Source organism: Geotrypetes seraphini, chromosome 4 (assembly GCF_902459505.1).
Source record: "Geotrypetes seraphini chromosome 4, aGeoSer1.1, whole genome shotgun sequence".
In the NCBI taxonomy this organism is placed as follows: Eukaryota; Metazoa; Chordata; class Amphibia; order Gymnophiona; family Dermophiidae; genus Geotrypetes; species Geotrypetes seraphini.
In genome coordinates, this window is record NC_047087.1 from 201005152 (window position 1) to 201028443 (window position 23292).

The window sequence follows — 23292 nt, forward strand, 5'->3', positions numbered from 1 at the left end:
TGATTGCTTCCTTCACCGCTACAGTGAGCCTCGCCGGTTCCTTGTTCTTTTTCCTCTTGGATCCCTTGTCGATACGCAGTATATATAGATTTTGTGCCTCTAGCGTCTTTACAGTGCTTATCCTTTTCTTAATCTTCTTCCCCACCATGAATCTCATCCCTTAATAATTCCCTTTTTGGAAGTTCAGTGCCGTGCCCGTCATTCTGGATTGATGTTTTGCCCCGTGTCCAGATCAATGCGGATCATATTGTGATCACTGGTTCCCAGCGTCCCCTCTACTTCTACACCTTGCGCCTTAGAATTAAGTCCAGAATTGCTTTTCCTCTCGTATTTTCCTTGACAAGTTGTTCCAGGAAGCAATCGCCTATAGCATCCAGGAACTTGGTCTCCCTACTGCAGCCGGAGGTGCCTAGGTTCTAGTCTATCCCCGGATAATTGAAGTCATGAAAACTGCATTGCCTCCCTTGCAGTTGCGTTTAATCTCGTCCATCATTTCTCCATCAATTTCTTCAGACTGCCCTGGGGGTCAGTAGTAGGGGTCAGTAGTAGATGCCGATCTTCGTTTCTGTTCCATTTGTTCTCTTTAATTTTGACCCATAGAGACTCTAACTTGTTCTTTGTGTTCTCTCTGGTAGACTCAATTCCCTCTTTGACGTAAAGGGCAATGCCCCCACCTTTTTGAGCCACTCTGCCTCTATGGTATATCTTGTATCCCAGTAGCATAGTGTTCCAGATGTTTTCCTTGTTCCACCATGTTTCTGTGATGTCAATGACGTCAAGGTTACCTTTTGTGCCATAGCTTCACCCATCTTATTCTTTAGGTTCCTTACGTTCGTGTACATACTCTTGAGTTTGCAGCCTGTTACTTTCTTGCATTTCCTTCCCTCTTGTGTCCCTTTCGATCTATCAGGATTTTTGCCTTGCCTATGATCCAGTGATTCTTGCGTTTCCTTCCCTCTTGTGTCCCTTTCAATCTATCAGGATTTCTGTCTTACCTATGATCCAGTGAGTCTTCCCCGCTGTCTTTCTGCATGGTACCCTCTGGGTGTACCGGTTCCCGAACCATCGACTCTTGATTGACTGTCGGCTTTCCCCTTCTTCTTAGTTTAAAAATTTCTCAATTTCTCTCTTGATGTTGCCTGCAAGTAGCCTTTATCCAGAATGATAGTGAAGTATTTAGGTAATCAAATTGTACAAATTCATTGTGACAATCCTGAAATTCAGATCTCTTGGTGGCATAGTGGGGTAACAATGATGAACAGCTTTTCCTCCATACTTCTATTTTATTCTTTTAGTTTGCTATGTAAAATCTGTCCGTTCACCTATTTAATCTGAAGGTCAGTAAAGCAAATTATATTGAGCTATATTCACTAACCTTCCCGATAGTATCCGACTTTTTTACTTGTGCGTAGAGAATGACACGGTGACAAAATTCATCATCGTTCCCGTCCTCGCGGATAACCGCGGGAAATAATCCCATGCCATTTTCTAGTGTCTATTTTAACCTCGGTCCTTCTACACCAGCATTCTTCAAAGCAAAGCTTGCGGGTCAGTGGTTGTGCCCAATTATACTCTGATTCTTCCCTCTCTCCTTAAAAAATGACATGAAGATGGTTTCCCGCAGTTATCCGTGGGGACAGGAACGGTGATGAATTTTGTCACCATGTTATTCTCTACTTGTGAGCCCGTGGTTTTAACCCGCAAGATTAAAGCAGGGCTGCACTGCGGGTTAAAACCACGGGCTCGCACTGCAGGGAAGGAGAGCAGTAAAAGTCGGCAGAGAGCAGGAAAGGATGTGAGCAACTGGTCCTCAGCAGTCGCTTCTTTTTGATCGGCCAGCCCAGTCGGTGTTCCTAAACAAGTTAGTGAATCGAGGCCCTTCTACTTTGCATGCCGTTTCCCCTCATTTGCATGCGCGGATCAGAATCGGATTGGAGGTTAATCGGCCATGAGGTTAGTGAATCAGGTCGGGGTCGCTAAGTGGTCGGGACATGATCGGTGGGCTTAGTGAATATATCCCATTGTAATTGAAGAATCCTTTATCTAGGAGAATGCTGACTATATGAACACTTTCTAACCATGTTTCCTCCTTCGTAGGTGAGACTAGTTTGGGGATGTGCAGAAAATGAATGTCAATCAGCAAGCTCATCTTGGCTCTCTGTATGGACAGTCCCAGCCAGGATATCCAGGGTACCAACAACCATCTTATGGAGGGCAGCCGACAATGGAAGTTCCGCCTCCTCATTATGCAACATATAATGGTCCAGTAACAGGATATCCACAGACAGCCCCACCACAAGGTATTATATAAAATGGAAAATTTTGATGACTTAAGATGGACCTGAAGATATGGCTATTTTGATTGTTTTTTATGGAAAATATTGAGAGATGAGATTAGGAAGGGTCTGGTCTTGAGATAGCTTGTATTTTTATGTTGCCTATTATAGTTTGACTCTGGTCCACTATTTATATTGAAGCACACAGTTCAGTAATCACCGGACCGAACCCAGGTATTTGCCTATCATAGCTTTTTATTTATTTATTTATTCATTCAATTCAATTTTCTATACCGTACTCTCAGGGGAGCTCTGAACAGTTTACATGAATTTATTCAGGTACTTGAGCATTTTTCCCTTTGGTGGTACTCTCTCCATTTGTCTATATGTGGTTCAATGTTACCTCACTAGTATATGAAAAATGCCTCTTGCAAGGATTCCAAATTCCCCCCCCCCCCCCCCTGCAGTTAGCGTTTGATAGATTTCAATCTCCTCTTAGTTGTACATCTTCTTTGGATGACTGTTACCATGTTGTTCCACCATGTGATGATGGTTTAGAGGTTAACCTTAAGTAAATATTAACTCATTAAATTTAATCAAAACAGCCCACAGCTGCTCTTTGTTCATTTTGCTCATCAAGTAATTATTCTAATTTCTTTTTCTAGTGCAATATGTCTTGTAGTACTTATGGTCTGAACCTGCAACTTGTTTGCAGAATGCTGTCAATCACTCTGCCTCCTTTCCAGGCAGCTGCTCCTACCCCTTCAGGTTTTTGTATGTGGAAGCAAGTTGTTCAGAAGTGTTTCTGCTCTGTTCTTCGGTAGTAAAATGAGTAATTTGTATAAAAAGAAGATGAGAAGGAAACTACAGGAGGGAGTAGAATTTATCAGGGTTGTATTAATCCCCAAAATTTCAGTTCTCTTGGAGGCTTTGTTGGGCTGGAGTGACTAGGCAGAGTTGACATTTTGGGTTATGCGGAGCACAGTACTCAGTGTCCCACTGTATATTCTTGAATATAAATTGAGATTTTTGGGCCACAAAAATGGCCCAAAACTGGAGGTCTCTGTTTATATTTAAACTAACCACATCTTGCACCCATTGCAAGCCTCCAGTACTGCCCTGGTGGTCCAGTGGTGTGGGGAGCTGGAGCTGCATCAATCCCTTCCTCCCAGCGACTTTATGCAACTAGCCCACCCCTCCCGGTCCCCCTGCAAGTCTACCTTAGATCCTCGGTGGTCTAGTGGTGAGGCAGGGCAGGAGCGATCCCTTTATGCTCCTCCCTGGCAGTCTCCATAGCAAAAAAATGACTGCCGTGAATCCCACAGCAAATTTTGCGAGATTGGCTGGCTGTTTGGCTACAGAAATGGGAGACAGGACACCAGGGAAGGGAGGAGGGGTCACTTCTGCCTTGTACCGGTACATGAATATAAACCATCGGTTTATATTTATGCCAACCTTTTTTGGGAGAAAAAGGTTACCTTGGTTTATATTTGGATCAGTTTATATTCAAGTATATACGGTACATTCAACAGCTTCTAGGTCTGAAACCAATAGTGATCCAACTGTAAAATTTTACATGGTTTCATTTGAGGCTCTAGGGAACTTCCATACAAAATTTTATTCAATTTGGAGGAGGTCCAGTGGGGATGATTATTTTTTTTAGTTTTCATCTTTATTGAAAATTTTTGCAAAATATACAATAATTGGGCCTTCTTGATATGACATGTTCCGCTGGAGCCTCCTGCGAGTCTACTTCTATTGTTGCGTATTGATGATTTTTAAATGTTGGTCGCTTTTGGATTACCAGTTGGAAGTTAGATTAATCTTCTTTGTTCTTAGTTCAGAGGAAAGAGACATTTCCAAGTGAAACACACTTTGCTGTTGGATTTTCTGCTCCTTTATTGTTGAAATACGGAAGTGGTCACTGTATACCACATCTTAAGGCATAGTGCAATTTTGTGTCATTTGTCTCTACCTGCTGGTAGATGGGCATAACCCATGAATCCTGGAATGATCTATTGCACTAAAGAAAAGAAAATTAGCAAGTAAGAACTAATTTCTCCTTCCAAGAATGGATGCTGCTGTTCTGTTGCCTCTAATGGAGGGGTCATGACCAATGTTCCTCTAATTTTTCATAGGCTGTGTGCGCAAAAAATTTCATCTGTGCGCATTTTAAAGAAAAACTAAATTTGTGTGCACTATAAAAATGATTGCCAGAGGGCCCGGAATTCAGTTATGGGCATTTATGGGCAGGTCTTTGAGTTTAGTCTGAATTAACAAAAACACAATGTAATTTTAGTTACACTTTATGTTAGTTACACTTTATGTAACATAAAGTCTCATTTCAATAAACATAAATTATGTTTCATTGAAATGTTTCATTGAGCGCTACCTATAAATAAGGTATCATTGTACTTTATACTTAAAATTTAGAAAATAACAGCAATTTAGTTTTCAAAGTTTTTCCCTGCGATCTTTCATATTTATCCAGTCCGAATAAATTCTGTCAAGATCTGTTGAGCCTCCAACTTGAAGGTGACTCTTAACACGCATCAGCATTTCCAAATGCTCTAAATGTAAATGATTCCTTTGTTTAGTCTTCAAATTATTCATTAGACTAAAACCACGTTCACAATCTGAACTAGATGCTAAGAATGTGGCACCAATGTCCATCAATTTTGATAAATCTGCAAATTGATCATTCTGAAATACAAATTTCGTCATATCTGGAAAGCTGTTTATCAGATTGCTTTTGATTTTTTTCTGCAACAAGGAATTTAAAGTCATTGTATTGCTGAATAATAACACTTTCCTCCGGAAGAAATTGTTTATACTTTAAACATTTCCGAAGTCAGTCGCATTGTGATATTGCTGTACAGTCAAAAGCAGACCATTCCTCAACTTCATTTTCAGGAAATCTTTCACCCAGATGCAAACATAGAATGTTGATGAAGGTTAATATGGAATTAGTATCCACTGAAACTTTTTCTCCAGACCTCATCCTGTTGTCAAGAAGACTGTTGACTCCACTTAACCTTGTTGCCTAAGTATTGCATTCAAAGTTTGTTCAATTTACCCTGTGCAAGATGATAAGCTTCCAATGGTGTCAAACCACGTTTTTAAAATGCCATGGTTAAGGAAGCCAGTTCTGATAAGGCATCATTGAAACTTCAAGTGTAATATGAAATTGTTCACTGTTTAGCTTCTTATAGCAGTACTTTGCAATAGGATCATTATCTTTGTCTTCAAAATATTTTAACAGGGGATCATAATTTTGAATAATTGCTTTAAGTGCAAAGTGTCTAGATAACCAGCGCACTTCATTTAGAGGTCTGAAAGCAATTGATTCACATTCAGATGCATCTGCTGTTTCTTGAAATTTGCATCGTTTAGTAGAAGACCGACAGAACACCGTGTACACAGTTCTCATTACAGTTTCTACTTCTTTCATCAATTTTACTTCTTTCCATGAATCAGAAAGTCCCAAATCTTCCCGATGTGCAACACAATGTTGCTGTACTAAATGTGGAATGTCTTTTCTCAGCTGTGCTGCAACACCATCTATTTTGCCCAACATAACAGAGGCACCATCAGAGGTGAACATAACCATTTTATTCAGGTCAAGTTCATGTTTCCTATAGAATTCTCAAATTGCTGTTACGATTGCTGTAGCATCACATGCTTCTAACTGTAGCATCTCACCAAATGATGTCTAATACTCATTTGAATTGATTGGCTGATACTTAAAGTAGAGTATTAAGTACTTGTTGACAGAAATGTCTGTGTTTTCATCAACAGTTAACGTATGATACGTTGCTAATTTAATGTCTGCCATACGATCTTCTTGCACGATGCCATTGATAATTCCAAGAAATTCAAACGCATAGTTTTTGCTTCTCCAGCTATCAGGTATACTAACATACTTCGCCATGTGCTCATTGATATCTTGAACAGAGAGCATTGAGATATTCATCTTAATGGCCAGCACAACACTGTCGACAAAAACCTTAATTTCATCAGGACTGGAACACTTCCGTTCATTACTAATTTGCCTGTTTTCTTTTTTGGTTGGGCTTTCAAGCAACATGTTAACCAGTCCCCCTCTTAAATTCAGATTTTTACTTCTGAGTTTCCTAATACTGTCAGTATGAGATTTACTTGATAGATGACGTTTCAGAAAGTCCAGTTTCCAAACATCATCCCATATTTTTCCAGTAGAGAATTTTCCAGTTGCTTTGGCATCTTGACAATAACAACACACAACTCCATCGTCTTTGTATTAGGTAAATATTTCACACAGTTGAACACACATTGTATTTCAAGATTCCGGTGTCTCCATTTCAACAATTTCTTCAAGCCATTCAGACCTAAAAGCTGTTGCAGCTCTCTTGCGTTTTACACTTTTCACCATTCGCAGGTTAGACATTTTAAGAGTTATATCTGGTTGCAATTTAATAAACGAATACAGTTATACAACCGCAGTACCACGCTGCACACTACGATTCCACGAAATAAATAATATGGCGGAACTTCAGGAAGTCAAAGAATCGGAAGTGTTTCATATCCTATGGGCCATAGGCTATGGCCCTATGGGGCACGTGACGTGTCAAGTTCAACTGCCAAAGATAACGGAATCACGTGAATGACTTAAAATTTATATTATAGCGCTTCAATAAATGTGATAAATGGGAATTTGGAACAGCTGGTCTTCTGCAACATTTCATTTTAGCAGTGAAAATCATTTTAGGCAAAAATTTATTTTTTTGTGTGTGCTATTTTAATTTGTGTGCGCGGGTTCGGCAAGTTGTGTGCTCGCGCACAAGCGCACAGCTTAGAGGGAACAGTGGTCATGACCTGAGTAGGCCCTCCATAAACATGTCTTTGACCTATGCTGGTGGTGGGGGGTAGGGGGCATCATGTGCTTTCTGTGGCTGTATGAAGAGTCAATTTCAAAGATGGATAAGTGCTGTTGTGGCTCCTTTAAGAGTTGCATTAGTGAGGTACTGACAACTATCATTTCCTCTTTTGATCACGTTTCTCATTTTTTATACTGCTGTTTTGTTCTGTCTTTTTTCCAGCTTACTTTTCTACTTTAGGATTCCCTGTGAAGGGGTCATCAGATTCTTTCAGTCCTGACACTTCTCCCTCTGTCACTCCTAACTATATTGGTAAATAATATTCTTTCTTTCACTTTTTATTACTGTATCTTTAATTATATAAATATGTAGCAAAAATGATAAAATCAAATCCTGGAACTGCATATCATTAACTTCTAGGGCCCATCCAACTTGATTGATGAATGCAGCTTCTTTCCCTTTTCCCGGTCTTCTTTCTCCTCTTTTATTTAACATTTTTTTTAAAGTAGCTCTTAAGCACTATCCTCAAAGGATCAGTGAATTCTGTTGATTTTTTTTTTTTTCCCCATTCTCTTTAGCAGCTTTCTAATTTAATAGGTTAACATTAGGTTGACAATAAGATTCTTGTATGGTCTACTCCAATGCATTATGGGCAGTTTTAATTGAAGTACTTCCTCATATTTTGGGGCTAACCCAGTTACCGTATTTTCGCGGATATAACGTGCACCGTTGTAAAACGCGCACAGGGGTATAGCGCGCAGAAATCACGATGATGTGTACAAAAACTTTTCTATACCGCGCTCAGGCATATAACGCGCATGCTGCCCGACTCTCCTCTGGCCACCCCGACTCTCCTTTCGCTCTCCCCGACTCTCCTCTGGCCACCCCGATTCTCCTTTCGCCCTCCCCGACTCTCATCTGGTTGCCCCGACTCTCCTCTGGTTGCCCCGACTCACCATTCACCCGCCCTGACTTTCGGTGCACTGCCCCGCCTCTCCGTGCCTGTCCCCCTTGAAGTCCTGTCCCCCCTTGAAGGTCTGCCTGTCCCCCCTTGAAGGTCTGCCTGTCCCCCCTTGAAGTCCTGTCCCCATCCTGAAAGCCTGATGCCCCCCCTCGACGTCCGATTCTTCTCCCCCCTCGGCAGGACCACTCGCACCCCCACCCCGAAGGACCGCCGACTCCCCGACAATATTGGGCCAGGAGGGAGCCCAAATCCTCCTGGCCACGGCGACCCCCTAACCCCACCCCGCACTACATTACGGGCAGGAGGGATCCCAGGCCCTCCTGCCCTCGACGCAAACCCCTCCCCCCAACGACCGCCCCCCCCAAGAACCTCCGCCCGTCCCCCAGCCGACCCGCGACCCCCCTGGCCGACCCCCACGACACCCCCACCCGCCTTCCCCGTACTTTGTGTAGTTGGGCCAGAAGGGAGCCCAAACCCTCCTGGCCACGGCGACCCCCTAACCCCACCCCGCACTACATTACGGGCAGGAGGGATCCCAGGCCCTCCTGCCCTCGACGCAAACCCCCCTCCCTCCAACGACCGCCCCCCCCTCAAGAACCTCCGACCGACCCGCGACCCCCCTGGCCGACCCCCCCACCCCCCTTCCCCGTACCTTTGGAAGTTGGCCGGACAGACGGGAGCCAAACCCGCCTGTCCGGCAGGCAGCCAACGAAGGAATGAGGCCGGATTGGCCCATCCGTCCTAAAGCTCCGCCTACTGGTGGGGCCTAAGGCGCGTGGGCCAATCAGAATAGGCCCTGGAGCCTTAGGTCCCACCTGGGGGCGCGGCCTGAGGCACATGGGCCAAACCCGACCATGTGTCTCAGGCCGCGCCCCCAGGTGGGACCTAAGGCTCCAGGGCCTATTCTGATTGGCCCACGCGCCTTAGGCCCCACCAGTAGGCGGAGCTTTAGGACGGATGGGCCAATCCGGCCTCATTCCTTCGTTGGCTGCCTGCCGGACAGGCGGGTTTGGCTCCCGTCTGTCCGGCCAACTTCCAAAGGTACGGGGAAGGGGGGTGGGGGGGTCGGCCAGGGGGGTCGCGGGTCGGTCGGAGGTTCTTGAGGGGGGGGCGGTCGTTGGAGGGAGGGGGGTTTGCGTCGAGGGCAGGGGGGCCGGGGATCCCTCCTGCCCGTAATGTAGTGCGGGGTGGGGTTAGGGGGTCGCCGTGGCCAGGAGGGTTTGGGCTCCCTCCTGGCCCGATATTGTTGGGGAGTCGGCGGTCCTTCGGGGTGAGGGTGCGAGTGGTCCTGCCGGGGGGGGGGATGTATCGGACGTCGGGGAGTCGGCCGGGCAAGAGGGCTTGGGCTCCCTCTTGCTCCGATCGTGGATGCGGGTGCGGGTGGGAGCGCGTGCGAGCGGTCGTTCGGGGTGGGGGTGCGAGCGGTCCTGCTGGGGGGGTGAATCGGGCGTCGGGCGGGGTGGGAACTATGTTTAAAAACTTTTGTATACCGCGCTCAGGCATATAACGCGCGAGGGGTATGCGCGGTACGTAAAATCACGTATAACGCGCGCGTTATATCCGCGAAAATACGGTAGATCATAGGGAACATTGCAGGTGGAAATAATATTTTATAGTCTGCTTTATGTGCTTTTCATATTTTTTTCTTCTCTGAAGGAAAGAGAAAGCAATTGGAAAAAGTGTATGAGAAACTTATTTGTATAGTAGATTGCAGTAATATTTGAGGTTCTGTGTTCTTACCTCCTCTCAGCTCTTGTAACTCCTTATTTTAAGAAGGATATTGTATATATTTCCTAGCATGTTGCTATCTGCCATGCTAAAGCTGAAAATGCTGTATTACCAGGCTGCAAGATTAATCTCTTTGCAGAGCTGTTTCTGCTGCTGGTGTGACTTTTTAAAGGACTTGCATCTCGCTTTATGAATTCCAGGCCAAGCAACAAGTCTCCACTGTGAGATAATTTCAAGTTTTGTGTGACTCACCGCCTTCGGCCAGAAACTCTTGGTTCTCTGTGAACTGCTCTTCAGGCAACTGAGGCTGGTCCACAGCACAGTAAATGCACTAATGTACATCTGAAATTGATATTTCTTAATGTTACCTCCATTGTTCTGAACAAATAGGTGCTAGCCCTTCCTGCCAGAAGGTGGAGATAGAGAAAACTGAATTCTACCAGTGACATCACCAGTATTAGGTGAGGTGATCTCTAGAATGGTCTAGTATTTTTCTCTACTTTCAGCGAGTGATAGGTTATTCTGATGGTGTTCTGTCCCTGGCTTAGCTACCCGTTTTTTGTGGCCGCAGCCACGCAGTATGGTCAAGCCTAATGACTGCTCATAGATCACAGTCTTGGGACCATACCTAGTTGAGCTTGGCTCTGCAGCCCCCTGTCGCACTTCTTAGTGTTACTGTGTGAAGAAGCTGTGGCTTGGTCCTGCACAGTCTTGCCTTAGGAGTGCAGATCCCCATCCCCCACCTCTCTTGCCCATTCACCCTATTTGAGTGTACTCCCCACAGGCTCTCCCTGCAACTCCCAGGCTTTCCAAAAGTACTTGCTTCAGCAGCTTATATGCTTAAAAAAAGGAAAGGAAGAAAAAAAGAAATTAAAACTAATTCAGTTGACTTGGCTAACTTTATGCCATTTGTTAGAAGTTAATGGTATTCTAAAGCACTGTTCTTCAACTGCGGACCGGAGCCAGTCCACAGGAAATTTCTGCCAGTCCGCACAGGGCCGGCGAGATTGATGAAGTTCAATTTCCTGCCGGTCTTTGCAGGGCCGGCAAGATCGACAAGATATTTTTAGCTTGTCCGCTGGGCAGGAGAGATCATGGGGAGCCTCCGACAGTGGCTTTCTCCCCTCTGTAGCTCTCCTTTACTTCCCAGCGCAGCGATTCACGAAGGCAGCCTCGGGGCTTTTGCTGAGTCGCGGCTGCCTCTTATGATGCAACTTCCTCTTTCCTCAGAAGCGGCGCGACCCAACAAAGGACCCGAGGCTGCCTTCCTGAATCGCTGCGCTGGGAAGTAAGAAGAGCTGCTGGGAGGGGAGAAAGCCACTATCAGAGTCTGGGAAGCTGCTGGGCAAGGGAAAATAGGGACAGCTGCTACTGGAGAGGGAGAAGGAGAGATGCTGCTGGGAGGGGAGGAGGGAAAGGAATCTGGGAAGCTGCTGGGCAAGGAAAAAAGGGATAGCTGCTACTGGAGAGGGAGAAGGAGCGATGCTGCTGGGAGGGGAGGAGGGAAAGGAATCTGGGAAGCTGCTGGGCAAGGAAAAAAAGGGATAGCTGCTACTGGAGAGGGAGAAGGAGAGATGCTGTTGGGAGGGGAGGAGGGAAAGGAATCTGGAAAGCTGCTGTGCAAGGGAAAAAAGGGACATCTGTTACTGGAGAGGGAGAAGGAGAGATGCTGCTGGGAGGGGAGGAAGGGAAGAGTTACTTCTGGACAGGAGGAGGAGGGAAGGGAGAAGGGAAAAAGGAAGGAAACAGCAGTGAGATTAGAGTAGGGGAAGGGGAGAGACAGGCATGAGAAAGTAGAGAGATTTATGATGGGAAGGGGTCAGCAGAGAAATAAGCAGAGAGGGACAACGATGCTAGATCTGGTGTAGGAGAGATAAAAATGAAGAGAGCAGTGAAGCTGGAATGAATCATGTAAAAAGGAGAGAGGGGGCACAGGCTGGATGGAAAGGGGAGAGCGGCATAGAAAGAAGACAGATACCATATGGAAGGGGGAGAGGGCAGACACTGGATGGAAGGGGCAGATGCTGGAGGGAAGAGAGTGAAAAGAAGATGAAAGCAGAAACCAGAGACGACAAAAGGTAGAAAAAAATAATTTTATTTCTATTTTGTGATCAGAATATATTAGATTTGAAATATATATATCCTGCTAGAGCTGGTGTTAGATATAACTGGGGACTGCAAAGCCCAGGCAGTGCTTCTTTAGCTTCCAGCTGGTTTAGGTTGCTCTCTGACCAGGGGGCAGTTGCCCTAGTTGCATTCCCCTAACACTATTCCTGTCATGTGTGACTGCAGTATTCTGTTAGCATGATATTTCTGTAAAGCATTCTGTAATAATTTGGCTTGTTCAGTTTTCTTGATAGTAGAGGGGATATATGTGAAGGGGAGGGGAGACAGGGAGTTTTGTTAATCCTTGCTCTGTATTATTTGTATTTATAAAATGACAATTGTACAGAATATTGTTTCTTTTTATACTTTAATAAAATACATTCAATATAAAATCATAACTGAGGCTTGTACGGATGGGATCAGATGATTTGTGGGGACCGAGCTCGCAGAGATGGGGCGGAAACGTGGTTTTAAAATTTTAGTCCTAATTGTTTGCCGGTCTACAAAATAATTCTTTTATTTCTGCCAGTCCACGGGTGTAAAAAGGTTGAAAAACACTGTTCTAAAGAACTAAGTAGGAAATTTCCTTCTAGTCACACTCAGAGAGAGAGAGAGAGCTGGGAATGGCAGAGACACCAGAGCCTCGGGCCCAGGCAGGTCTGTGTGCATGGCTGCCAGGTGGTAGAGCATACTGGTTGATGCATGGTGTGCAAGAGCCAGCAGCTGATCAGGGATATGTGGCTCATTCAGTCTATTTGTCTCGTCTATCTTGAGCATTTTACATGTGCTGTTTTCTTCCCTCCTCTAGCTCAAATGGATACATTCCTCTCTCCGTATTCGTATACATTTCTCCCTCCGTATTCGCTGTGATAAGGGATTAACAGAACCGCAAACACAGAAAAACCGTGAATAACTTTTTCATATGTTATTTGCTGTTTTCTATTAAAAACCATCATGAATAAGGTGAAACCGCGAATAACATGCTGCGAAACCTGGCCTGTCCCTGAAGGAGAGGCAAAACACGGTGAAGAAAATGCTGGGAATCGGCGATATTTCTCTGTAAATGCTTGGAATCAGCAATTTCTCTATGCAAGCTGATGTCATTTGGGGGAAGGAGCCAGCAAGCTAAAAACCATGAGTAATCGAAACCACAATTGCTGAAACCGTGAATACAGAGGGAGAAGTGTAGATTTCTCCATTCTCTCTCAGTTCACTCAGACAGGGAGAATAAATCCCTAGTCATATGACATGCTTTTTCAGTCCTGTCCTCCCCTTTTCTGTCTACAGAGGGCCCTGGTGGAGCCCAGTGGGTTTTTGACTCCAGAGTTTGACCCAGATGGATATGCAGGATCTGTACAGGTCCCCTCTTGAAACTTAGCCCTAACTCTCTCTCTTGTTGGGGACCCTGTTTTGGATTCTTGACACTGTAGAACAAATCTGATTGTTCTAGAGGGGCCAGATTTTTCAGAGGGAGCAGTGGAGAACTCTGAGGTCCTCTTGGGCTCTCAGTCTTCTGTGGACTGCAGTTCCAAAGACCTTCCCTATTGGGGAGGGTGGGGAAGAGTGGTCTCATGGGTTCAAGCTCTTTTGTTATGAGGAGCTTTCTTATCTCTTAGATGAGGTCGTGGGGGCCTTGGCTATGTGCAATCCTCCTATAGCAGGCCACCTGAAGGTCAAAAAGCATTTATAGACTCTGTAAGGCCCTCGTCCACATGATAATGGTGGAGTGGAAGTCCCCGGATGGTCCCTTTGGGGAAACAAGGGCTCTTGAATGTCTCTATGTCTTTGGAAAGGCCCAAAATGCTTCAACCTCCTCAGCAAAGATGGACACTGTGGTTATGGTGGTCACAAAGATGACTGCTGTACCTTTCCAAGGAAGCTTCACCTTTAGGGAGCTTCATGAAAAGAATGTGGAATAGTAGCACTGCCTGGCCTTTTTGATGGGGGCCTTGAGCATTCAATCTGCTGTCTGTGGAAGTTACGTGGCTTCATTCTGTGTTGGTTCCAGCAGTTGCTACAGACTGATATGGCCTTTTTGGTGGTGATATCAGTCCATTTGTTGTGGCTTCACCACTGATTGTGGATGTGGCTTACAAGAAGCTTATGAGCTGCTCTTTAAGGGGTTCTTGTCTTTGATGGTTTGGAAAAGTTGTAGAGGAGGCATGGCTCTCCGACTTCTTGAATCGCAGCAAGGGTGCACTGTTATCCTTAGCTTCAAGGGGGCAAGCTGCTTCAGGTCCACTTGATGCCCTTCAGCCCAGATGAGGGGCAGTATAGGTCCTTGAAGCAGAGGTCCTTTTGAGGCCCTGAATTAACTGGTCCTTTAGGTGGAACCACACTCGGCTTGCCTAGTAAGGGGGTGCTGGTCCGCTTGTTGTTTTGTGTGAAAGTCAGGCTGTTTCTCTTCCACAATGAGCAAGTCCACATCACCTCAGATCAGTGGGTTCTGGAGGTAGTTGAGGGGAGGTATCGGTGGAGTTCACACATCCAGTTCCAGATTCCTTCATTACCTTTCCCTGTGACTGCGCTCTAAAGCACCAAGCTGTTGCTCTTACCCATCAGCATCTCTGTGATTTAGGAGTGGTGGAAATTGTTCAGCCAATGGAGCACGACTTGGGCAGGTACACCATCTAGTTCATGGTTTTGAAGAAGGGCATTATTTTCACCCCATCCTGGACCTCAAGTGGGTGGATGCTTGTCTGCACATCCCAGCACTTCCAGTTGGAAATGCTTTGTTCAGTTGTCACCTTGATGTAGCCAGGAGAGTTCTTGACTTCTCTGGACTTCATGGAGGCCTACCTCCACTTTGTAAAATTGCAGGGTAGCGAGTGCCACTTTGTTGTGTTCTGCTTGTTTGATTTATCATTGAAGCTGCAGTGGTTGATGGGGCATGGGTGAGCTACAAAGTGATCTTCTGCTACTTGAGCAATTCTGACTGAATTGCTTAGGAAGCACCACTTTTATCTTTATCTTTAATTGGTATTTGATATACCATCAAATGGCTTTAAAGCAGTTTACATTAAAAAAAAAGGTTTTCATAAGATGGTAATACAAACAAACAAGCAAAAATAAATCATAGAAATATCACTTTCCAAATTCTCTTAGGTTTTTTACCCTACCACTTAATATTTGAGATTCTAAAATATCAGTTAAACACCAAAACACTGTCAAAACAAATGTGTTTTTAAGATGGGTTAAAAAAAAAAAAAATTGACCAATGTGGGCTGATTTCTAAAGTATAATGTAAGATCATTCCATACTTTGGGTCCTATATAGCAAAAAACTGATGTATGAGAATTTCAGATAGCAATGTGTTAGGATTGTAAGAAATGGTTAATTTGCTTATGCTGGTGATGTCCCTGGCAGAATTCAATTTTCTCTATTTCCACCTGCTGGTAGGAAGGGGGAAGGGATAATACCCGTTTTTGCTGAATAGTGCTGCTGTTCTGCAGAAAATTATCTGGTAAAGACATAATTTCTCTATTGATATGCAGGTGAGCTTGTTTAACTTACTTGTTTTATATAATAATCTCCTAAAGAATGGTATTTTCTGTTATGTCCTTTCCAGATTCAGTACACTAGGTGTTGTCTCTTCCCACAATCCAGGAGTTGCAGAAATCTAAACACTTTTCTGAGTTCATGCTTCTCTCACTTCAGAGAGTGAGTTAGAGCTCCCTGTAGTTTTCAGATTCTGCAAGCAATCTGTGTAGAAGTCTTTTGGATTTGCTCTGCATCTTTTTCTTATTTTTTGTTTTAAAGTTTATCTTTTTGGTGGCTTGAGTGCCTTGGGGCCCCTTTGTGGTAGCCCTCTGTCAGAGGAAAGGACACAGTCCCATGGAGCTTAGCTGCTGCTTCACTGAGAAACTTTGGTGGATCTGTGGAGCCAGCCTGCTATGTGCCACCCTTCCTGGACTCAGGGTCCATTCCCCTGGAAGCTCGCTTGCTCACTGACCTTGCCAGGGGTTTAAGCGTAGGCTGAATGTGTCCTGAGTAAAACTCTTCTGGGTTTCAGGGTGCAGGCTGTTTTTCCCGCCCCCGGTCACGTGGAGAAGATCCATGAGGACAGAGGTTATAGTCGGTGTCTGTCTGACTGGCAGTCTGAAGATCTTCAAGTCTGGTCATTTTGGAGCTATTCTGAGGCAGAAAATAATTTTCTTCCTTTCAGCTGCAGTGAAAAGAGCTGACAGGCAAGGCACTTAGTAACTGTGAGTACACCTGCATTATTTTCTATGGAAAGCGCCTCAGCAGGAACCTACAGTGGACAAGATGTGAATTTTCACTGGACTTTTTTTCGGCTCCTCTGGAAAGTTTATTCTTTGGACCCAGCTTGTTGGACGCAGTCAACGGGTATGTCGGTTTCTTCTGAACCAGTTGCACCAGTGGCAGAGATCCCTTTTCAGTAGCCCTCTTGATCAGTTATGGCAGAGCTCGATTGCATTATGCTATATGGATATTATGCCGCTTTTTTCTTTTGACCCTTCTTTTATTTTGGATCCTGCTGATACCCTTGCTGGGACTAATACAACACGGTTGCCCTGAGAGTCTGGATTTGGGTGAGGACCCCTTCGTCAGCAGACCTTTTAAGCATGGCTTTGTCCACCATTTTATTGCTGAGGTTCTGAAAGAGCAAAACATTTGAAACTCCTCTTTCCACATCACAATGTCCAGTCATGAACTGTTTTAATGTGCTGTCCTCTTTTTCCATCCCATCCACAGTTTCTTGGTCTGGTTACCGAACAATAGGAATGCCCAGACTGCTCTTTCTGACTCTCTCAAGCTATGTCTAAGCTTTATCCGCTGGCTCCTGCTTTTCAGCAGTTATGAGCAACTGAAGGGGATTCCACCATGGTGCAGGGTACCCGGCGCATGGACCTCCTTAGTAATAGAGGAATAGTGTTTGAGGACTCCCAGGATCGCAGAGTGGATATTCTATTTAATAAAAAAACAAAACCTTTTTGAAGTGGCTTCTTCAGACATCAAGGTGACAGCAGCCTTCTTTGCGGTGCATGCCTGTCATACGAGATTGTGCAGGGTGTTCTCTGTGGAAGTGGATGTCTGTCCCCAGCTAGTGATGGACAGTGTGGATTATGTGGTGGATTTCCTTTTTGATCTCATTTGAGTTCTTACCGCATGCCGACCTCTTTGAATCTGTCCTTGGGATGGGGACGCTGCCTCCAAGGCCATTTTAAGTGGACGTCCTTTTAAGGGTCAGCTTCTTTTTCGGAAAGATCTGGATGACCTCATGGCCATTGTTGCAGATCGCTACCCTAAGTCTCTTCCTGTGAGCAAGTCTTGCTGGACTTTGGGAGGGGTTTGTAGTAATTTTTGTTTCTCCTGATTCCCAAGGATAGAGTCCTCATGACAACACTTCCAATTCCAGACATCCTCAGGCATCTGGATCGTGGGCACTACTGCTCCTAAACAGCCCTCCAGAGAACCACTTTGCTCAGTTTCACCAGGAGTGGACTTGCATATCCTTGGATAAATGGGTGCTGGACATCATTCGGGAGGGGCACAAGATAGATTTCTTTTGCCTGCCTCTGGATTTGTTTCTGGACTTGCCGGCAGGTCAGCCAGAAAATGAGTCAAAGGTTCGCACTACTTTACAATGTCTCTTGCTCATCTGAGCACTAGAACCCGTTCCAGAACATGAATCCGGGCTTCGGCAAATACTGTTTATACTTCATCATGCCAAAGTACAGCTCAGAGAACTGGAGGCCCGTTCTGGATCTCAAGTCAATCAATCGCTTCCTGTGGATTACTCCTTTCTGAATGGAATTTCTACTATCTCTCCTGGGGAGTTTCTAGTGTCCTTGGATCTCACGGAGACTTTCCTCTATATTCCACTATTTCCGGAACATCACATGTTTCTGCATTTCCATGTTATGCAACAGCATTTCTAGTCCGCAGCTCTTCCCTTTCGGCTCACAACAGCTTCTCGCACTTTCACCAAGGTGATGTTACTTGTAGCAGTTTTTCTCCACAGGCAGGATGTCCAGTTCCATCCTTTTCTTGGACATCTGGTTATTCTGGGCTCTGTCTCGACGCGAGTGCACCTGTACTGTGGAGACTATGGTCTCTCTGCTATAGACCTTGGGTTGGATTGTCAAATTTAAAAAGAACCAGTTGATGCCATCTCAGACTTTGGAGTATCTGGGCCTTGTCTTCGACACCCAGCAGGGTCGTACGTTTCTTCCCAAGCCACGCAGTCCAAAACTTCAGCAGATCAGAGATCTGAACTTTCCAGCTCCCATGCCCTGGCATTATCTGCAGGTGCTGGTGGCCACAGCAGCCTTATTGGAGGCGGTCCCCTGGGCCAATGTGCACATGCACCCTCTACAGGAGTCTCTCCTCTTTTGGTGATCTCTGCAACGTCATCCCTTTCAGATGCCGCTCCCCTGGATGGAACCAGCTCGGAGAAGTCTGCGCTGGTGGCTTTATGGGGAGGCTCTCCGCCAGGGCAAGCTTCTTCAGATCTTAGAGTGATTAACTCTTATGATGTATTCCAGCCCTTGGGGTGATCATTGTGGGGACCGCTCCATTCAGGTGATTCGCCTGGCTTTACTTGCTTCCAGCCCACTCTGGAAGGAAAAGCGGTGCAAGTGTTCTCAGACAATGCCACGGTGGTGGCGTATATAATTCATCAAGGAAGCACAAGGAGCGCTCCCTTGGGCCAGGAGACTAACATTCTGTATCGCTGGGCGGAGTTTCATCGTCTGTCTCTCTTGGGGCGCACTTGGCTGGAGTTGACAGACTTCCTCAGTCGATAAGTTCTAGACCTGCGACAATGGTCTCTCTCGTGGAAAGCATTTCCATCTGATCGTTCAGCGCTGGGTTCAGCCCCAAATGACATTAATGGCGTCAGTAGAGAACTCTTAAGGGCAAGTGCTTCTTCAGTTGAGGAACGGAACACGGAAATTCAGAGCTGGATGCCTTGGTTCAGTCCTGGCTAGCTTACGAGCTCCTTTGTGTTCCCTCCTTGGCCTCCGGTTAGTCGGTGTGGTTATTCAGAGGAGGTCCTCTCGACGCTCTTGAAGTCAAAGAAACCCTAAACTATGGCTTCTTTTGCCTAAGCCTGGAAGTTTTACAAACAGTGGTGTGCTAATGACCGGGTGGTGCCTGAGCAGGCTCCCATTTCAGTGATCCTGACTTTTCTTCAGGCAGGCTTAGATAAGGGTTTAGCGGTGGCCTCCCTTAAAGTTCTGGTAGCAGGCTTTTTGTGCTTTAGGGTATATAGAGGCTCTAGTTCCCTTTCTGCTCAACTGGATGTGACCAGGTTTCTGAGAGGGGTGCTTCGTTTGCGGCCTTCCTTGCATTCTCCTTTACTTTCATGGAATCTTAACATCGTTCTACTGGGCCATGTGGCAGCTATATTAGAGCCACTGAAGGCTGCTACTCTTCTGGATCTTATGCTCATACTGTCTTTGTCTTGGCACAGCATATTTTGGAGCTTCAAGTTCTTTCGTGCAGAGACCCTTTCTCTATTATAGATGCCGGAGTTGTTCTCTGTATTGTACCTTCCTTTCTATTGACGGTAGTTTTTGCTTACCATGTCACCCAAGAGGTTCATTTGTCTGCGTTTCATTCCACATGCTTGGAACAAAAGGATCAGATCTTACGCAAAATTGGATGTCAAGAGAGTCTTGCTCCACTTTTGGAGAGGACTAATGTTTTTGTGATATCTGATCTCCTCTTTGTCCTAACTACTCTGCCTCAGCATAGTCAGCCTTGAGTATGACCTCAATCACCTGATGGATTCGTAAGGCCTTTTCTGTGGCTTTTAAGATGCCACCAGTTTGTGGGCAGAGTCTTGCGCATTTTCTCCAGATGAAATTTGCAGGGCGGCTCCTTGGTCCTCTCTTTCTACCTTTATCCATTTTTTTTTTTTTTCAGGTGGATGGGGTGGCTCGGTCTGATGCCGCTTTTGGGACCTCAATGTTGCAGGCAGGCTCTTCTGTCCCTCCCTAGATGCTGCCATTGCTTTGGTACATCATCTAGCGTACTGAATCTGGAAGGGACGTAACAGATTGGAAAATTAGGTTTTCACCTTCGCTAATCTACTTTCTGTTAGTCCCTGGAGGATTCAGTACGGTCCTCCCTCTCACTTGTTCTGGATCTTCCAGCCCGTTGACGGATCCTGTGGGAAGTTTTCCACTTCTGTGAGTATGCATTACTGAAGGCTATCTCATGTGGGTGCTTGTTGCACACAGCAGTTTAGTTCTACATTGTTCCTCAATGTTTTTCTGTATTGCCTTTGTGCCTGTTTATTGCTTGTTTTCATATTTTGCAGAGCAGACCAGTTCACAAATTGTTTGTTGCTGGGGAGCTTCCCCAGTACCCCCTTCTTTGTCATGGATTTGTTCAGGTATGCTGCTTGGCTTAGAGACTGAACTACAGGGGGCTCTAACTCTCTCTCTCTGAGGTGGGAGGAGCATGTGCTCAGAAAAGTGTTTAGATTTTTGCAACTCCTGGATTGCGGGAAGGGATTGAATACCTAGTGTACTGAATCCTCCAGAGACTAACAGAAGATTATCGAATGTAAAAACCTAATCTTCCAATCATTGGAACATTTAGGAATCAACAGAGTTTATTTTAACCCTTTAATTGGCAGATGGTGAAACGGCTGCTATACATAACTTGGTGTTAAACGAGAGCAACAGTGCCAAGTAACAGGCACTTGGAGATGCATATCTCCCATAAGAGCCCTAGAAAACACATGTTGCTTCTGAGTTAACAATGCCAAATAAAGGGTTAATGTGTGGTTTGGTTTTTTTAGGTGGGGGGCGGGGGATAGTGAAATAGTACTTAGATTTTTTTATTTTTTATTTTTGTCTGTTTCATCAGGCCCAGTAAGAGCTTTGCCTACACCAGCAACTGTTTCCAGTGCAGGGCCTACTATTCCTATGGGACGTTCAGCATATAATCAGTATGGACAGGGAGATATGCATAATGGACCTGCAGCTCCAGCTGGTCAGGTACAGAGGTAAGTGAATTTATAAACTAATTTTTTTGTTCTTTGTAATAATTTGTGGAAGCTTCAGTCTTGTACAATTGGACAAAGGTGACCCCTTAGACATCGACAAGGTACCTCATGAGCGCCTACTAAGGAAACTGTGGAACCACGGGGTGGAAGGGTACGTGCACAGATGGATCAGAAATTGGCTGGCAGACAGGAAACAGAGGGTAGGAGTAAAGGGACACTACTCTGACTGGAAAGGGGTCATGAGTGGCATCCCACAGGGGTCAGTGCTGGGACCGCTGCTGTTCAATATATTCATTAATGACCTGGAATCAGGGATGAAGTGCGAAGTTATAAAATTCACGGACGACACAAAACTCTCCAGTAGGGTTAGAACTGTTGAGGAATGTAAAGAACTACAAAGGGACCTGAACAAACTGAGTGAGTGGGCAAATAAATGGCAGATAAGCTTCAGTGTAGAGAAATGTAAAGTCTTGCACATAGGGAAAGGAAACCCGATGTATAACTACATGATGGGGGGGGGGGGGAAGGCAAACTAGAAAAGGACTTGGGGATTTTGGTGGATAAAACAATGAAGCTGGCGGCACAATGCACAGCGGCCTCAAAGAACGCGAACAGAATGTTGGGCATCATCAAAAAAGGTATCACTACCAGAACGAAAGAAGATATCCTGCCACTGTATCGGGCGATGGTGCGCTCGCATCTGAAGTATTGCGTTCAATACTGGTCGCCGTACCTTAAGAAGGATATGACGATACTCGAGAGGGTCCAGAGAAGAGCAACAAGAATGATACAGGCATGGAAAACCTTTCATATGGCGAAAGGCTAGAGAAGCTGGGGCTCTTTTCCCTGGAAAAGTGGAGACTTAGAGGGGAATTGATAAGATCATGAAGGGTATAGAGAAGGTAGAGAGGGACAGATTCTTCAGACTAGCGGGGGCAACAAAAACAAGAGGGCATTCAAAAAATTGAAAGGAGATAGATTCAGAACAAATGCTAGGAAGTTCTTCTTCACTCAGAGGGTAGTGGACACCTGGAATGTGCTTCCAGAGGAGGTGGTAGGGCAGAGTACGATTTTGGGTTTCAAAATGGGATTAGATGATTTCTTGAAGGAAAAAGGGATTGAAGGGTATAGTTAGAGAGTTACTATACAGGATATTAAATGATTAGGGAATAAAATGTTTTAAGTAAAAGATCACTTACAGGTCATGGACCTGGGGGGAGCCGTTGCGAGAGCGGACTGCTGGGCATGATGGACTCATGGTCTGACTCTGCAGAGGCGATGCTTATATTCTTATGTACATTACTTTGGGCTCCTTTTACGAAGCCGCGCTAGCGGGTTTAACGCGTGTGACTTTTCATCACGCGCTAACCCCTGCGCTGGCTGAAAAACTATCGCCAGCTCAACAGGAGGCGGTAGCGGCTAGCACGTCCAGCGGTTTAGCACGCGCTTTTACGTGCATTAAACCGCTATCGCGCCTTCATAAAAGGAGACCTTTGTTTCTGGATCGATTAATTTAAAAAATTTATATCCCACACCATCTAACATTCACAAAATTTTAAAAGATATAAAATCCAAAATCAGAATCTTTCATGCAGTAAAGTATAATGTAAAATTATTCAAAACCCTGCTGAAAGAAATGGGCTTTTAATTATTTCCTAAAGGACAGTACCGTTGAGCTTATTGAAGTTATTGTAGTTTGGAATGCTTGGTCTTGATTTTTTTTTTTTTTTTTCTCTTTTCTATTAATATTTGGAGTTCTTTATTTAATTAATTTAATATTGTATATTTTATTGTAAGCCTCTTTGATCTTTTTGTAATGGCAGGATATCAAATATTTGAATAAACATAGTTTCAAGTTTTCAGTTTTGGAGCTGCCACCATGAGTATTGCATCTCTGATTTGCATCTTTCCCATTCTAGTCAGAAACAAAACTCATTAGCTTCGCCCCAATTCTTCCTCTTTCCTTTATCTCCCCCACATGTGCAGCATCTTTCCTCCCCTCTCACCCGTCCCCTTGTGCCTTCCCTCTGCAGCATCTTTCTATCTCTCCCTCCCATCTCTCGGGCAGCAGAACCCTTGCACAGCTTCTATCCCTCCCGTACAGCATCTTTCTATCCCTCCCTCGTGCAGCAGAACCTTTGAACAGCTTCTATCCTTCCCTTCCGTGCAGCAGAACCCTTGCACAGCTTCTATCCCTCCCTTCCGTGCAGCCAAATCCCTGCTGACCTTCCCATCCTTCCATCTCTCCCTCCCATCTGAACCCTGCCGACCGCGAGACCTACATACTGTATTTTTCGCTCCATAAGACACACTTTTTCCACCCCCGAAAAGGGGGTGGAAAAGTGGGTACGTCTTACGGAGCTAAGACGACCCCCCCTT

At 45.2% G+C, this 23292-nt stretch overlaps 1 protein-coding gene across 6 annotated transcripts in view; it reads left to right on the top strand.

Moving 5' to 3' along the window:
* Positions 1–23292, top strand: part of SEC24C (SEC24 homolog C, COPII coat complex component) — a 220176-nt gene that overhangs the window by 21058 nt on the left and 175826 nt on the right. For 5 of the 6 annotated variants that reach the window (XM_033941868.1, XM_033941866.1, XM_033941871.1 and 2 more), the window contains exons 2-4: positions 2098–2300; positions 7355–7444; positions 20775–20913. In XM_033941868.1, the coding sequence (XP_033797759.1) occupies positions 2126–2300; positions 7355–7444; positions 20775–20913 (404 nt within the window). In that variant the 5' untranslated portion in view covers positions 2098–2125. The remainder of the gene's footprint in view (positions 1–2097; positions 2301–7354; positions 7445–20774; positions 20914–23292) is intronic. The other variant, XM_033941872.1, reaches the window with a different exon arrangement.